General features: G+C 39.3%; 1 protein-coding gene across 19 annotated transcripts in view; it reads left to right on the top strand.

Annotated features, from left to right (window-relative positions):
• Positions 1 to 16,883, top strand: part of HMBOX1 (homeobox containing 1) — a 191,225-nt gene that overhangs the window by 166,184 nt on the left and 8,158 nt on the right. For 3 of the 19 annotated variants that reach the window (XM_025462957.3, XM_025462968.3, XM_025462969.3), the window contains exons 7-9: positions 6,219 to 6,301; positions 7,893 to 7,988; positions 8,796 to 8,890. In XM_025462957.3, the coding sequence (XP_025318742.1) occupies positions 6,219 to 6,301; positions 7,893 to 7,988; positions 8,796 to 8,890 (274 nt within the window). Of the gene's footprint in view, positions 1 to 6,218; positions 6,302 to 7,892; positions 7,989 to 8,795; positions 8,891 to 9,130; positions 9,236 to 10,882; positions 11,787 to 16,883 lie in introns of those variants that run through there. The other 16 variants (XM_025462954.3, XM_049101325.1, XM_025462953.3 and 13 more) reach the window with 11 other exon arrangements.

Here is a 16,883-nt window from a genome sequence, read left to right as displayed (position 1 = left end):
TACAACCTCCGAGTATACCTAGAGAAAATACCTAGAGAAAATAGTGTACAGTATGGTGAGATCTCAACTGGCTTTCTCCTGAAAGATATTAATGGTTTTACTAAATGCCTTACTTAACTGCAATCACTGTTTATTTATTCAACCATCTGTTGGTCAAACAGTTGCTTATTGAATGTCTATTATATGCCAAGCAGATTCTTTGAGATAGAAAGAATTCTTTTTAGATAGAAACTATACTATAGTTAACCATCTTCTTTGATGCCTCCTTTTTCTGAGCAATTAACATGCCCTCTTTCACAGAGCACATATGAAAAAGACTCAAGGGATTTTGACACTAAATTCAGATAAGTCAATGATGTGATATGGTTACTGGGTCACCGTATAGTGTATTGTCTAAAGTGGGAGACTTTGGGGAAGTGAATTTGTTAATAATCCTATAACAGCACTTTCTCAGGCAAACCAAGATCACCCTATATATAATCCCTATAGCCTAATCAGATTGCATTACTAGCTGCCTTGTTTTTCAAGCACATTTTAGTTTTTTATGCCTTTGTATCTTTGTCTTTACTGTTGACTTTGCCCTTTCCTCCAGTTCAGGAGTGTCTGCATCCCTCAGAAGCCTGCCCAATTCAGTGAGCTTTCCCAGATCAGCCTCATCCATAGAAATATCTTTCTATTCTGAATTTAGTTAACTTATCATTATATCCTTAACTAACAGCCTAGGTGTATTCTAGCTTACATATTCTAGTTATGTCACTGTTTCGACTGTTGTTTTGACTCCTTCAACTGTTTATGTATTCTTCCTCAGCTGAACCACATGTTTCTTAAGGTCAGGGCTTATATTTGAGCTTATATCCACTCCTCAAGTACAGTGCCTTACTCACACTCATGTAATACATTTTTGTTGAATATTTTATTTCCTCACCTACCTATGTCTTTCCTAAAAACCCTTCCACTTTATGTCAGTATTGTGTGTCTGTTCCCACTGCAAAGAAAAAAAAAAAAGAAAAAGAAAAAGAAGAAATAAAGAAAATAAAAAGGCTTTAAGAGCTTTGCAGTGAATGTTTTTAATTACTACATCTTATATATTTACCATTTGATAAAATATATTTTATCATTTTAAATTATACTGTCTCTCTTGAATTCATATTTTGCAAACATTGAATCACTACAGAAAAACTAAAAGATATGAAAGCAGTACTCAATAGCCTGGCATATACACCTCCAGCTGTAATAGTACATTTTACTGAAAATTTACATTTTGAATAGGCCTACATTTCTTAATTATAAAAATAGCAGGCCCTTAACAGAGAAGAAAGGACTAATTGTCAGGGCTAGAGATATAAACCTATAGTGAATTCTTATATTCTTTGATTTGGAAGAAGTTATTGATTTCATTTTTACTCTGATCATCTTTATTTGTTATCATTAGATCCCAAAAATACATAGTAAAAATGATTTTTTAAGACATTTTAACACATAAAGTCATATATACCATGAATAATTGCAAATTCTAACTTAGCTTCCAAAAGTACTGTGGCTTTCTGCTAATAATCATTAGAATGGCAGTCACAATCCTAGTATTTTTTTAGATGATCCAAATACACCTCCCAAACATAAATTATGGGGTATTAATCATTAATTTAGTGTTTCAATGTTTTCCCAAAGTTCCATTCTTTAAAAAAAGATTTTATTTATTTACTCATGAGAGACAGACACAGAGAGAGAGACAGACAGAGACATAGGCAGAGGGAGAAACCCTTCTCACAGGGAGCCTGATGCGGGACTCGATCCTGGATACCGGGATCACACCCTGAGCTGAAGGCAGACGCTCAACCACTGAGCCACCCAGACGTCCCCCAAATTATTATTAAAAATTAAAAACTTATGAAAATGGGTAATGCCTGGGAGGCTCAGTGGTTGAGTGTTACGCCTTCGGCTCAGGGCATGGTCCCAGGGTCCCAGGATTGAGTCCCACATCGGGCTCCCCTAAAGGAGCCTGCTTCTCCCTCTGCCTGTGTCTCTGCCTATCTCTGTGTGTCTCTCATGAATAAATAAATAAAATCTTTTTTAAAAAAATTAGGAAAGTAGCATATGTTCATTTCAAAAACTCGACAGAGAAGTATGTAAAACAATGTGAAAACCAGTCTTAATTACCACAAATACTTCCCTGTCTTCCATCCAGCTGCAGTATTCTTGCCCTCAAGAGATAATCATTTCTTTAGTATGTTAGTATGTATCTTTTGAGACCTTACAATAACTCTATATCTCTGATTTTCAACAGTTCATTTACAATGGTATTTATTTCTTTTGGAGATCCCTACACTGGGTTGGTAGAGACTTTATCATTATTGACTTGTCAGCACTGCCATCAATGGGGAGTACATATAAGGATGAATCAGACCTGTACCTCAGGTGGCTTTCAGTATAGTAGGAGAGAGATATATATAGTGATAACTGTAATACAAGATGAAAAAAATGTGAGAGAGGAACAGATGGAGTGCTATGGGATTCATGGGGTAATATTTACCTTTGACTGGCCAAGAGCTGATACTCATTCCATATCCTGAAAGACAAGATTTGTGTTGTAGGGAGGCAAAAAGCAGATATACTAGCAGGAGAAAGGCACAGAGATTTCCAGGAGTTTATAAGGTTATTCTGTTTTCCTAGACTATATCATCCATATATGGTAGTAGCAACAGATAAAGAAGCAAAGATAGTTTAGGGGAGAACTCTGAACATCTCTATAATAAACCTTTAAAATTTTTTAACAGAATAGTGCCCATGACTAGAGAGATATACACTAGGAATATTAAGTAGACATTGGAGGGGGTGGATGGAGTGTCACTGACTTTGCTGTTAATTTGGAAGAAGTGTTGCTATAATGAGGTATAATGGCCCTAGAGCTGCTGCTGAAATAGGACCTGTAGGTCTTAACAACAGCCATATTCCATCACATCTGAAAAGGCCTTGATTGAAGACATACCTTTATTTTATGTACCAGTGAGGGACAAAAAAACAACAACAACAACAACAAAAAAAACACACAAAACACTTAATTTTCAGACACCACTAATTTTAATATATATCCTGATTTTAGAGATTATAATACTAAAGAAATGTACATCATAAAATCAGTGAAACAGTGTAATTGCATAGGTACAGGGAAAAGATGGGGCATGCAAGAAAAACAGGAGAAGAGCTGTTAAAGAAGGGAAGATGAGATCAGTTACAAGTAGAGAAGTAGATCTTGAAGAGAGTGCATCTTCCTCAACCAGGAGATGAAGAAATGAATGAGCAATGACTCAGAGAAGTTGAGACGTTGAGAAGCTAAAAACATCAAGCAAACTTATATTAAATAACCTCTGTCTTGGTAAAAGAGGAGGCAAGGTAATCTGTAAAAAGAATGACTGATGGGTATGAGGGCTCAGGACGTAAGAGTGAAAAGGTTTCAGGTAAGTGGGTGTGAAAGATGGAGTATTAAAAGCAATTAGAAAGGACAGAAAGAGTTCCCATCCAAAATGAGGAGCCCAATTAAGGTTGAAAAGCACAGATTTATAAAGAAACCAATTGGCCCTATTTTATGACTTTGTCCAGGAAGACTTGGTACCCTGAGAGAAGGATGGAAGAGAACATGTGGAAGGTGCTTTCTGCAGGGTAGGAGATTGGCTGGACAGGTATGGTGGAAGGACAGAGAAGCTAAATAAGTTTCTCTGAAGGGATATTGTTGATTTGGCTCACCATGAAGTTCAGGCTAAGAATGAAAGGTGAGTCCAGAAGAATAGATAAACAGATTTTTTTTTAAGTTAAGGGGAGCATTTTAAAGGGATTCAAGATTATAAAGAAGTCGAAGAAAATATTATTTTGAATAGGAGGAGTAGGTAAGTAGAAAGTTGATTGGGAGAATTTCAGAATTAAGATCATGGAGGTAGAATTTAGAAGGTTGAGTCTTGAAGATGTGATCTTTCTAAAACACAGATAGGTGTATATCTATCTCCATGTGGCTTGAAAATCCAGTTTCAAGATGACATCTTTATTACTGACAAGAACAGACAAGACTTATCACAAGCTGGCCCCATCCTATGTTTCCAGGCTAATATCACCTCATTTCTTCCTGTGAACCCATATTCTAACCACACTGAATTTTCTGTGGCCAGAATCCTCAGGCTTTTATCTACCTTTGGCTTTTGCACATGCTGTTCCCCTTGCATGAAATGCTCTTCCTTTTCTTTGCCTTGCAAACTCCTGCCCATTTTCAAGACCCAACTCAAGATGGCACTTCTCTGCCACATCATTCTGGGTCCCTGCGAACAACACCAAGTGCACTTTTATCTGTGCTCCAGCAGTACTCTCTTCAGACATCTTAGGGAATTTTACCACAAGCATATAGATTTATATGTCTCTCTCTTCAATAGATTGTAAACTCCTTGAAGTCAGAAACTATCTAATTCTCTTTACCCACAGTGCAAGCATGCAGTGTTAGGTACTTAATATCTGCTTTTATTGTTTTTGTTGAATTTTAAATAAATTAGCTAATACAGTGCTTCTCAAACAATGTGCATTTGAATCCCCTAGAAATCTTGTAAAATTTAGATTCTGATTCGGTCTGAGGTGGGGTCTGGGATTCTACCTTTCTAACAAGCCCCCAGTTGATGCCGGTGCTGTAGGCTCATGAAACTAATTAAAAGTGTCTTTGCCCAAGTAAATAGCACAAGTGGAGTAAAGGTCAGTAGGAATGTGGAACTGGAGCAGTTATGGGGACAGTCAATTGAACACTCCATATGAACACTAGACCCCTAAAAATGATAACAGAAAATCATGTAGGAAGAGATGCTTATATTATGGAATCAAGCAGGAGACCACTGTGGAGGATGGTGGGTGACCGGCCTGGTTATGATCTAGTTTTAGGACCTAATGTTTTAGCAAAGGAAAGGCTTTCCAGTGATAGCATCTGCTGTGTTGGGACTGCAGCAAAGGATGTGCTCCATGGAGATGGTGGGGCAGGACAGTGGGGGCAGGGGTGGTAGTGTCAGAAATCCAGATTTGGGGGATTCACAAGAAAGGTTTGCAGCCTCCAGTTTTTTATTTTTTATTCCTGGTAGAATGGCATTTACACCATCACAGACCCAGAGGGTAAGAGAAAAGAAAAGCTGCATTCTAAGAGAAGGGAAGCCCCTGAAGAAATGAGAGGTCTAGAATCTGACAAGGGATCATTTCCTGATCCATAAGCATATAGGTTCAAAGCATGAAGATCTTTTTCTTCAAATCATAGTTGACAGAAAAAGTAGCCCTAATAAACACTCTGTTCCCACATAGAGTCTCGTAGGTCTGATAATGCTAAGGAGGAGTTCAGTAACTCTGATTTCTTGTAAATACTATTGTATAGAATGTGTGCTTTTTTAACATATGGAAAAAGGCAAAAATATTTATATCTCCTCCCACTAATCCCCTTCCCCCACAATGAAGTAATTGATTTTTACAGCCTGATGAGTACTCTTCCAGCTTTTATCCATGAGATTTGTGAACACACAGATAGGAATTTTTCAAATTTCATAATGGTATTTTCCATGCACATTATTCTGCAAATTGTTTTTCTCACTTAGGAATGTTGTAAACATCCCTCCAGGTCAATGGATAGAGCTCTAACTTATTTTTTTTCCTAGTCATTTTTAAATAGCTGTGTATAAATATAGATGTCCCATGATTTGTTCTGCCATTCTCTCATTGATGCACAATTTGGTCATTTAAAACTTTTGCCGCTACAAAATATGACACACCAAAAAAAAAAGTCCTATTGTGACCAGTGCCTCATAACAGAACTCTGTGATCTCAACCACCTATATGTGTATCACAAGCAACTTTTATATCAAGGACATCTTCCAGTGAAGCAAAGCAGTAACTAGGCCTGCACTAATATAGTAGCCACTAGTCACATTTAGCAATTTAAATTTAAATTTGCTAAAATTAAATCAAAAAATTCATTTCCTCAGTCACATCAGCCTCATTTCAACTGCTCAGCAGCCACATGAGTAGTGGCTCCCCTTCTGGAAAGTAAAGGCCAGACCATTTCCATCCTTACAGAGAATTCCATTGGATGGCCTGGCCTAGACACTCATGTTACATCCTAAAGAAGAACATATTTTTCAGTGGGTTAGTGTTTTAAAGAGAGCACATTTTTTAAAGTATAAACTTTGTGTCTTAATTGGTTGCCTCTGCAGTTACTTCAACGAGAATCAATACCCAGATGAAGCAAAGAGAGAAGAAATTGCCAATGCTTGCAATGCGGTTATACAGAAGCCAGGTGAGGAGCAAGCTGCCATTTTCCTCAGTGGTGGAGCTCTCAGCTTCAGATCATCATTTGGGATGAAAAATCTTCTTTTAGTCGTTCTGTTTGGGTACCTTTAGCTCCATCCTCATCACCTTCTTGTCTAGTCACTGCCCTGTCCTGTTCAAGCAGTACTTCTTAGAGATGTAATTATGGTACTCCAGATCAAATGTTCACATGAAAAGTTTCCAGGGACTGGCCCTGCTTTGAGATACTAGACCTTGAATTTATATTTTTAAAGACTACATAGGTTTCTTTCTCCAAAAATACAGCATAACTATGTCAATTCCAAAATAATTTTTAAGTTTAGAATATTTAAGGAAGGCTTGTAAATGAAAAGATTTAGATTTTTTTTAACAAGTGTTTTATAATTCTGTATTTCTGTTTGAAGAAAGAATTCTTTTTTTTTTTTTTTTGAAGAAAGAATTCTTATTGGAGTTGGCATCTTTTTCCTTCCCACATTAGTATGACTTCTGCATATAGCTGGGAAAAATTTAGGATAGTTCCATCCTGAAGTCCTGTTGTTCCTATGCAAGTTAGCCGAGCCACTTAAACACACATGACTTTTCTTCCATGTGTTAAAATATTATTCCACATTTCACAGTTTTTGTTGCCAGAAACCATTCTCAGTCAAGATGAACAGTTGATCGTCATTTGGCCAGTTAATTTGATTGGCTTAAAGGTTATATACAAAAGTATCAATGTTTTATCATAATTAAACTGTAATTTATTCTTCCTTACCCAGAAGCCAGACTTCTAGCAATCTAAGCCCTGCAGACATTACCTCCAATGACACCTATACCCTTACTTCACACTAGCCAAAGTCCCACCCCTGAAGCTGTGCAGGAACTCAAAACCTCCCTGGAAAACACTTCACCCTATATCATCAATGTCTTGCCTGGTTTCTGGCTTTTCTACCCACTGTGGATTAAAACCTTAAAACAAAAGGAAAATGGAGGAGAGAAAGGTACAGATGGGTTCTTGTTGGTCAGCATGGTGGTAATCCATAAGAAGTCACATTTGACAGAAAAGAAGATAATAAATCTAAAATGCAATCTGAATTGGGCTATGCGTCTAGCATAGTTACAATAATGGATGGTCAGAGTACCTTTATTCTTCAAGAAAACATGGATAATAATGTTTATATAAGGCCTTAAGGATGTAAATAAACTTGAGCTACCTGGAAACTTGATGAAGATTAACATACTCATCTACAATGGTGCTAATGAAATGAAGCTTCCATGGACTATCCAATGACCTTTGAACCCTGGCAGCCTGACTTTGTGGAATTCGATAATTTTGTATTTAGTATTGGAATTCTTTAGTATTATGTGGCTTTCTGAAATATTTTATGTTATTATTTGCTATTTTTGTATTTAGTTTTTATTCATTCAATAATAATTTCAGTATATACAGAGTACTAATAAATAAAAAACAACCCACCTCCCCCTATATCTGTTATTCTGGCAATAAATGCAATCGAAAGAACTTTTCAAAAAGAAAAGTATTATTCCTTAAAACTGGTCTCAGATGAAGACTATCTGAATTTTATTGCATATATTCACAGGCAAAAAACTGTCTGATCTGGAACGAGTTACCTCCCTCAAAGTATATAATTGGTTTGCTAACAGACGGAAGGAGATCAAGAGGAGAGCCAATATTGGTAATGTATCAGAGAGGCTGCTTTCACTTTTGAAGCAGTCATAGACCTTGTGTTTGAGAGCACTGCACCTTCAGTTTAGAACTGCAGCTCTTAATGATCCTAACTTTTAAGCCTAACAAGCCTTACTTTTTTCTTTGTGTTTTTAAGAGTATTATTTGCACTATTTGTATTATACTAATAATGACATTGTTCTCAGTGTTCTAGAACCTAGAATTAGACATGGCCCCTGACAACGTGACTCCTGTACTGCATATTAAAGATACTTGCTAAGGTCTTGAGCAAGGGAATGAGACCCTGAGCTGCCTTGTTGTTATTGGACTGTGACTTAGATATTAAGAAACATATGCTTAATAGAATTGGAATGAAAAAGTCTTAATAAGGAACACAGCAAAAACACAGACTTTTAAAAAGCATTTAAGAAATGTGAATTGATAAGATTGGGGTGGGGGGTTGGTTTTGAGCTTCTAAAATTGTCTTTCATTTCTAAACTTACTCCCTCTCCATGAATATAATTCTCAAATACTTTATAGAACCCCGAGACAGAAGGGCTGTTGAATTAGTTGGTAAGTATTTATGAAGCGCCTAACAGTCAACCACTCACATGTGGCTCACATAGAATTAGGGGTTCCTCCCCTGGCCTGTGTGCAGTTGAATTCTATGTTTGCAAGTTAAAAGAAACAAAACATAAAAGAATCTGGGTTCTTGTTTAATTACATCCTAATTTCCTCAGCACAAAGGTTAATTCAGTGTTTAGGCTATTACAATAATGTAACAGATAATTTAGGGATCTATTTGCTTTTTTCGAAGAAGCAGCAATCCTGGAGAGTCATGGGATAGATGTACAGAGTCCAGGAGGCCATTCCAACAGTGATGATGTTGACGGAAATGACTACTCAGAGCAGGTGAGCAGCCAAGAGCAGAGGTTCTTGGTTACAGAGCGGGTGGGACAGTATGACAAGTCAATTCTGTGGGTGTGTTTTGTACGGGGTGGGGGAAAGGAGACAATCCAATGTCCCTCTACTCTGCTCATGTGTGTAGTTAGATTTTCATGTAATTTGAAAGGAATGTGGTAAGATTCAGTTGTCCTGTTAAATTTGTGAGAAACTGTTATTCACCCACATGGATTTATTGTCATACAACAGGATACTTGGCAAGTACGCAATGGGGAGGAGGAGGAGGGAAGAAGTTCAGAGGGAGGCAGAGAAGCAGAGAAGGTAGAAGAAGAGAGGAGGATCTGATCCAAACAAGCAAGTTACACCATCCACCACACACACACTCAATGTTTGAGAAATACTAGGGGCTACTGGGTAGCTGTAATCCATGCCTAAACATGTACCAATGCAGCACACAGTGGAAGGTCCCACCCACCACGGCCCCATTGCAGGGAGAACCCTCATGCCCAGATGAGTGGTTCTTCCAGAGCCTCTGGCACATTGACACACACATCCTTTCATAAATGCATGTCTTCTCAACTCACCCTGACTTAGTCTTCATTGCTTGAGGGGAAAAATATATTTAATTGTAGCCACTGGATGGACTAATTCAGTAACTAAGAACATGGGAATTCCACCCACCTCCCCACCCCGCATATCTCTTGACAAATTTCATTAATATTGTCATAGGACTTAAAATTCATTTCTGTTTGGAATGTGAAAAGAATGTATGATCTCTACTGGACGCCAGCAGGAAAGCTTGTTCTTTCCTACAGTGTATATATACCTCTTCCTCAACCCTCAGCCAGCTCTTAAATGTAGTCCACTGTGTTCTTCCTTCTGCCAGCCATTTTACAATCTCTGCTTACCAACTTGATTGCAAATGCCACAAGAGTGCACACAACCCCATGCTGAGCCCTTTTTAAACCCCGAAGACCTGTCTGTGAAAATGGGAATGCAACAATGATGTCCATAATTCCCCTGGGAATTACCTTTTCTCTTGGTAGGATTCCAAATCATAGCTCCACATTTTACTCAAGAAAATACTCTGTCCTTCTCATCAGAAACATTCCTGTTATTTTTCAGTCTACCAGTGTAGGTGGATCATTTCCACTGTGTTTTCCAGATGCCCTAAGGGTAGCACATCCCATGATTTTTTTTCTAAAGGGGCTTACCCTTTCCAAAGCTTTTTAATGCAGAGTTCCCCTGAAGATGTGACAGGTGAGAAACTTACCCCTCATTTGTAACACCATCTTCAGTGCCTGACAAACATCCTGCAATGCCAGTTTCCTTCACAGCTTTATTGTTTAACACATTGAGCTGTGCACGGAAGGAGCACTTCACACTCTCGCTAAAATACGACACCTGCCACTTCCCTGGCACAGCAGCCTTACAGCAGGAGAGCACCACACATTTTCTCCCAGAGCCATTTCTGGCTCTTATACTTTTGTCCTGTTGTAATTGAGAGTTTTTTGGGTTTGTTCTTTTATAAAAATGCATTTTTACCCATTAGATATTGGTGTTTGTAGTTTAGTCTAATTTTTTCAGCTCAGTAAAGAGATGCCATGAGGTCTGGTAATCTCTTTGTAAGAGTACCAATCCAGAATTTAATAGCTCACTAATTCGGCCTTCAATGACTAGTGCTATGTTCATTGCAAACCTAGAATGATCAGGTTTGATTATCATCACCAGCAGCCCTTCGGATAGAAGGAATAAAATTCTCAGAAAAAACATTTTGGTACTTCTTATTTGTTGAATCATAAAAATGTCAGTTGGAAATCTGGACCTATTTCCATTCAGTGGCTACTTAAATACATTTCACCTCTATTATGTCATGAGCCCCTCCCCCACTGTTTCCTCCCACGAATGTTCTGCCCCCCTTGCCTTCAGCATGCCTCTCTGTGAGTTGGAGAATTTTACCAATCCACTAATAACATTTGTTTCTTATTTCTGCACATCTAGGATGACAGCACTAGCCATAGTGACCACCAAGACCCCATCTCATTAGCTGTGGAAATGGCAGCAGTCAACCACACTATCTTGGCATTGGCCCGACAAGGAGCCAACGAAATCAAGACAGAGGCCCTGGATGACGACTGAGCAGGGAGGGTTGAACAGGAGAAGTTAACTTAGTTTAGACGTAGCACCTTAGCAGACTTTCCTCGGTCCTTAACATGTGTTCTTACAGTATAACTTGCAGTTTCTTGTATGTCAGTTAGCCGTTAGGGTCTTGTTCTGTGAAGATGGCATGGTGCCCTCAGCCTTTGCATATACTCTCTCAGTATTAATTCCCAGTAAATAATAACCAACCAACCAACCAAACTTCCCTCTCCCAGCCCCCGAGGCTAGAAAATCTTGCTGCTCTGTCTTAGCATTCCAAGAAAGTGCTTCCAGGTATTTAGATAGCCCTCAGTTCTCCAATATTAGGCTACGTGTAAAACCTTGGGTACCTTTAGATTCCTGTAACACTAGTCTGTACCTTTTTCCTTCCCCAAGACTGATAGGATGCAAGCTGAGGTAGTGTGGCCCAGGATTGACAGACACCATTTGGGGAGTGTCCACAGAGTAAAAGGAACACTAGAATTCCCACTCAGGGTGGGAATAATTGATTTCCAGCTGCAATAAGCCGTGCCTCATAATAGTCACACTGTGGCTAGATTATACTTCTTTGGGTGCTGTGCTAAGAATGTCCATGGAAAAACTTGATCTCAAATTTTGGTTGATGTTAACATGCCTGACACAGACATCCTTTCCTCTCACAAGCTGTGTGACTTAGTAGATAAAATACTGCCTTCTGCCTTTGGGACCATGATTCAAACAAAAAAAAGACAAAAAACAAAAGTCATTAAAAAAAAAAAAAAAAACCCAGCTTGAGAGCATTGGAAAAAAACATGAGCTGAATGTCTAATGGATGTTAAGTCCAGTTCTCAGAACCACTGTACATTACATGGCACAGGTGTGTGCCTGCCTGGAAAAGTGCTGGAGGCCATCATGGAAGCTGCTCTGCCTCCTGTTTATGTCCCCTTTCCCTGCTACCAAAAAAAGTCAAGGATGGAGCTAAGGTCACAAATGACTGAATGAACTTCCAGTCTTTGTATCCATTTACTGAAGCCCCCTCAATATGAGAGGTTGATAGAGGACTTTATAGTGGGATTATGCTGACTGACTATCACAAATGCAAATACTTTCCTAAATAGGAGCAGAAAAAACAGGGGACAATTGCCACTTACGTGGCGGGTCTTCAAGATACAACGTGATGTGACTGCTTTGGTGTTCTCTTTACTCTGTCCTTGTAGAGGTGTGAAAAGCTATATTGCTACAGGCAATTTATTTAATAATTGGAAGCCATATTGATAATGGATGTGGTAATATTTGTAAAGTTTAATCTACTTTAAGCGGCAGTAACTAATGGAATTTTTTTCCTTGATCACATATGTAGCACTTTTGTTACTTTTTAAAGATATTTATATTTGATAAATCTTTTTTTCATTTTGAGAACTCAAAATACCAAACAGTGAACTTGCGTTATAAAGTCACCCTGTGATCACCTTGTCATCTAGTAGCAAAATGATGAACTATTCATGCATCAAAGAAAATTACATCTGCTGGCCTTGTATGAAAATGATCTCTTGGCATCCCGATTAAATGACACACTGTCACTGTGGGGAAGAGGAAACCGCCTTCGATGTAGCGGCGTAGGGTGCGTCTGAAGGAGGCATGACTGCTGTATACTTTCTGCTTCGTTCCATCTCTTCTTCCTACGCATGGTGAAGCCTTGCGGGGCTGGCTATTCAACAGGGCTTCTGTCCTGTCATCCATTACCTGAGAACGATTTCTAAGATGGAAAGAAGGTGCCATTTCCTTACCTCTTCACCCCTCCTCCCCCACCAAATGTATTCAGCCTAAAACCATTGAGGGAGAGAAACTGACTGACCTTTGTTTTGCCCTTCCTCATTAGTGAGATATTAAATTAAATACCCACCAGTTTTTAGCTGGTCTGACTCCATGTAAGGCACGTGCTGACAAGGGCTTCTCTGTATCTGTTTATCCTCCTTAGGCCAGTGCGCGGAAGCCTTCAAGAGGGCACGAAGATGCCACCTTATATGGGGCTGTGACTTTAAAGAGCTGTAGGCAGGGACTGGGCCTGCTTTTGTCTGTGGATTTCAGGCAGAAAGTGTATGTGCTTCTTCCAGCTTCCAAGAACTGAAGTAAAATGGGGTAGTCTTTTCTGTTTTACTGTATTACTTGAACCAACCAATTCAAGAGTAGCATTTGTTATTCTCAGGAATGATCCCCCTGCTCATTTTCTTTCTTAGTGTGTTGGACTTTTTATTTCAATTAGGAGATTATGTTATCTTTCTTTCCTTTTATATTACGTAGAAGAAATATAACATGTTGTATCTTTCCATTTCGGTGGAATTTTGTCTGCTTATTCTCAGTTGACTCAAAGAAGTGAGAAAACTATACTGTCTGACAAGCCACATCCATGATTTATTGTAAGGAGATTATTATAATTGATAGCTTCTTTATGATGGGATTGTCAGTATCATTTGTTCTTGCTGGTCTTTTTAAAGAAACAGACTCAAACTGTTAGGACAGCTGCAGTTTCTAAAGAAATACAGTGATTGCCAGAGAAGAGCTAAAAGGTTTCATTGTTTTAAGGCCTTAGGGATGGGGAAAAGCTTCAGAGAATAAAGGAGAGTCGGTATCCATGAAAGCAGTACAGGGCCCTATCTGGCAACCTGGAAAAAAAAGTGAAAGAACATGTCTACTGATGCAAGATAGCTTCATATTGGGTTCAGTAGGAACAGGAAGAAGGAATCTTTCATCCAGAAATCTTCTTTTAATTGAAGAAGACTGCTGGCCTGCTCTTAAGACCCACTGCCTTACATATAACTTTTGCTTTTTCACCAAGAGCAAAGATATAGTTCTTTGGGGCCTAGATTTAAATCTACCATTGTTGATTTGTTTTTTGGGGTTTTTTGGTTTTGGGGTTTTTTTTGCCACCAGGTTGAATTCAGCTGTCTTGTCCAGGTTACCTTAGTTCTTATAATGGTGTATACAGTTGCCACTGTCTAAGTTGTGATGTCTTTGGATAGTGAATTTGTTTTCTTAAGCTTTTTCAGGTTTGGTGGTATTTAAATAGGAACCCTAAACTGCTCTCTTACTGAAGGGAAAAGAGCCAGGGCTCTGAAAAAATCCTGTTGTGTGCTTTTTGGTTGTTGTGTCCCTCTTCTCTGGCCCCATAATGTACCTCCCTCAGGCCCCAGAGGACTTTCAGGACTGCTCTTCCATAGTAAGGAAGACTGAAAGGGGGGATGGGGAACCTGGTCAGCAGTTCTTGTAACTTGTCTGTTATTTTTCAAGGTCACTTTCATTGAATTACTGTAGTCACGTGGGTAAACTTCCTACTCTTCTTACAACACAGCCTTACAAAGGGACCTTCGAAAGATGGACCATCCAAGTGAGATTTCTACCTTGCTTTTGATAACTCTAACATAGATTGAAGGCCAAGGAGGGCAGTAGGGTACACTCTTAGCTGAGACCTTCTGGTGCCAGTCAGTACCAAATAGACATTTTGGTTTATTTCAGGTTTATTTCAGCAAAGCTTGTAATTGTTGAGTACCCCTTAGGGCAATTTTCTTCACAGTCTGAATCCTTTAAGTGGTTGGTCAGTGTGGTCACCTTCCACCTACCTATGGAATCTGTCTAGTTCCCATACATTGGCCTCGGGTGGGACAGACACCCCCCACCCCTGCCACCACATCCTCCTGTTATTCCTTAACAGGAAGAAAATTCCTGGAACAGGAAGATCCCTTTAAGGTACTTTTCACTCTAGCTCAGTCATTAGAGGTGACCACTTAAAAAAAAATGTGAGTGAGGAAGCAGCGGCTCGTCACCACTGAAGTGTACAAATCCAATACCTGAGTTCCTGGCAGATTTAGGATGGCAGGCAGTCCAGTGACCAACAGTACCACTGTTGGAGCCAGCTGTCCACATATATTTTTACCTCAAAGGGGACAACTCATGAAGAGCTCCTCCATATACTTCTTTCAGTTCTCCCTGTTTGGCCTTTGTCTTCACACTTCCCTCCTGGATTCCAGCCATCAGGCATGAAGTGTAAATAGGCTTATTTCATTTGGCATCTCCAGTTGCATCCTCTCTGTCTGTGAACAGCTCCTCTTCCATTTGCCTCTGGTCTCCACTACTAAGGCCTCATCAGGAGCTGACATTTTTGCTGGGATTTTTACTTTCCACAGTAGGCAGAGTAGGTGGGTGTGGTCCATCTCTTCACACAAGAGATGTCTTGCAGGCCATCTTTTTGACCAGCTACATATTCCACTGACCAGCTGCATTATCTCTGCCCATAACAGTGGATATAATCCCTTTTCATACACGATCCTCCCACCCCTGTCCTAAAAATGTGAACTTCAAGTCCTTACTCTCTTGGTCTTAAGGGTTTGGGTAGAAGCAGTCTTCCCATTTAACTTGTGGCTCTGTCTTTTAAAATTGCTTTTTGTCTTTTCTCGTTTAGAGAACAACCAGAGTATTTTTTTCCCCAATGAGTCTCAACAGATTCTTAGGCAATAATTTTTCTTGTTATTGATGATCTTGTGCTCAGTAGCACTCTACACTGAATAGTCCTGACCCTTCACATTGTGCGTTGGTTTTCTGTGTTAATCTCTGTCCGTGATTTAAATCTTAGGTCAGAGTGGTGATAGATTTTGTCATTTTGTTGTTGTGATTATTAGTAATGTTTTACTACTGTATTCGTTGGGGCTGCAGTGAGACCAGCCAAATCCATTTATAGCTTTACTGAGCCGAATTTGTTTATCAAGATTTCCCAAGCGAAAGTTGGGTGCGCTGACCAGCTCTGCTGGTGGCATCTCTATGGGGCATAGGGGTGGGGTGGGGGCTGCGCTGGGGCAGGGGTGTGAATTACACATTTAAAACATTCCTTTTTGCGTGCCCTCTAAATAGCAAGGATGTTTACTCAGGATTCGGGGATCAGTTTTCAGCCGTACTGAATTTGGCTGAGCTGCATACCCTGAAAACTCTCTTCCTGTTTCTTAATTTCTGGACTGTCTAATTTACATTACTTAGTGACACCTAAGTTCTCCAGTTTGAAGGTATTGCACCATAATGAGAACACTAGGTTTTCCCAGGGAGGCAACTATAAGTGGCCAGGTTATCCTATAAGAATTTCCCTGACCGTAGCTTGTTGTCAAAGCAGAGGCCCTTTCTTTTCTGGCATTGCTCTCTGCTTCATTATATGCTCTTCTTTTCAAATGATGACTACCACTTAAGAGGGAAGATTTCTTTACCACTCTCAGGAGAACTACCATACTGAGGTTGTGAGAAAGGCTTTTTAAATACATTGAGCCTACAACTCCCTTTTCTGATTACAGAAACTCCTCTCACAAACAGGTTATGTTCAGAAAGGCTGCTCTTAATTCTCTTTACTTACAAACTAAAAGTGATTAAGCTACTTCTTTTGCCATTGATGGTTGACTCACTCACTCTGAAGGGCAACTTTGTTCCTACCTGTGGACATTCAAAAGCTGGAAGTTCATAAACTGCGAGGTTTCTACATCAGCTTCATTATTCTTTCTTGGTGGAGATGAGAAGCACCAGCAAAGAGAAGGCTAATGATCTGAGGAATCCAGTTTCCTATGACATTAGTTTTCCTTTGTAATTAAGAGGGGAGTTAATATAGTAGAGAGGAGAGGGAAACTCTGGCCACACCAGAAGATCTTACACCCTGTTCTTATCATCACCCAAGGACTTTGAGGATGTAGTAGATGCCATGGCTAACAAATATGCAGATCACTGGACTTCTTTTTTAATTTTTTTTTATTTTTATTTTATTTTTATTTTATTTTTTACTTCTTTTTTAGCATGCTTTACATGACACCTGAGGCCAAGCAGTGAGCAGAACTAAATCTAGTCAGTTCCATTCAAG

The sequence above is a fragment of the Canis lupus genome, chromosome 25, assembly GCF_003254725.2.
Source record: "Canis lupus dingo isolate Sandy chromosome 25, ASM325472v2, whole genome shotgun sequence".
NCBI lineage: Eukaryota > Metazoa > Chordata > Mammalia > Carnivora > Canidae > Canis > Canis lupus.
Note: the sequence above shows the minus strand (reverse complement) of the source record. Positions and strands in the feature narration are given on the sequence as shown.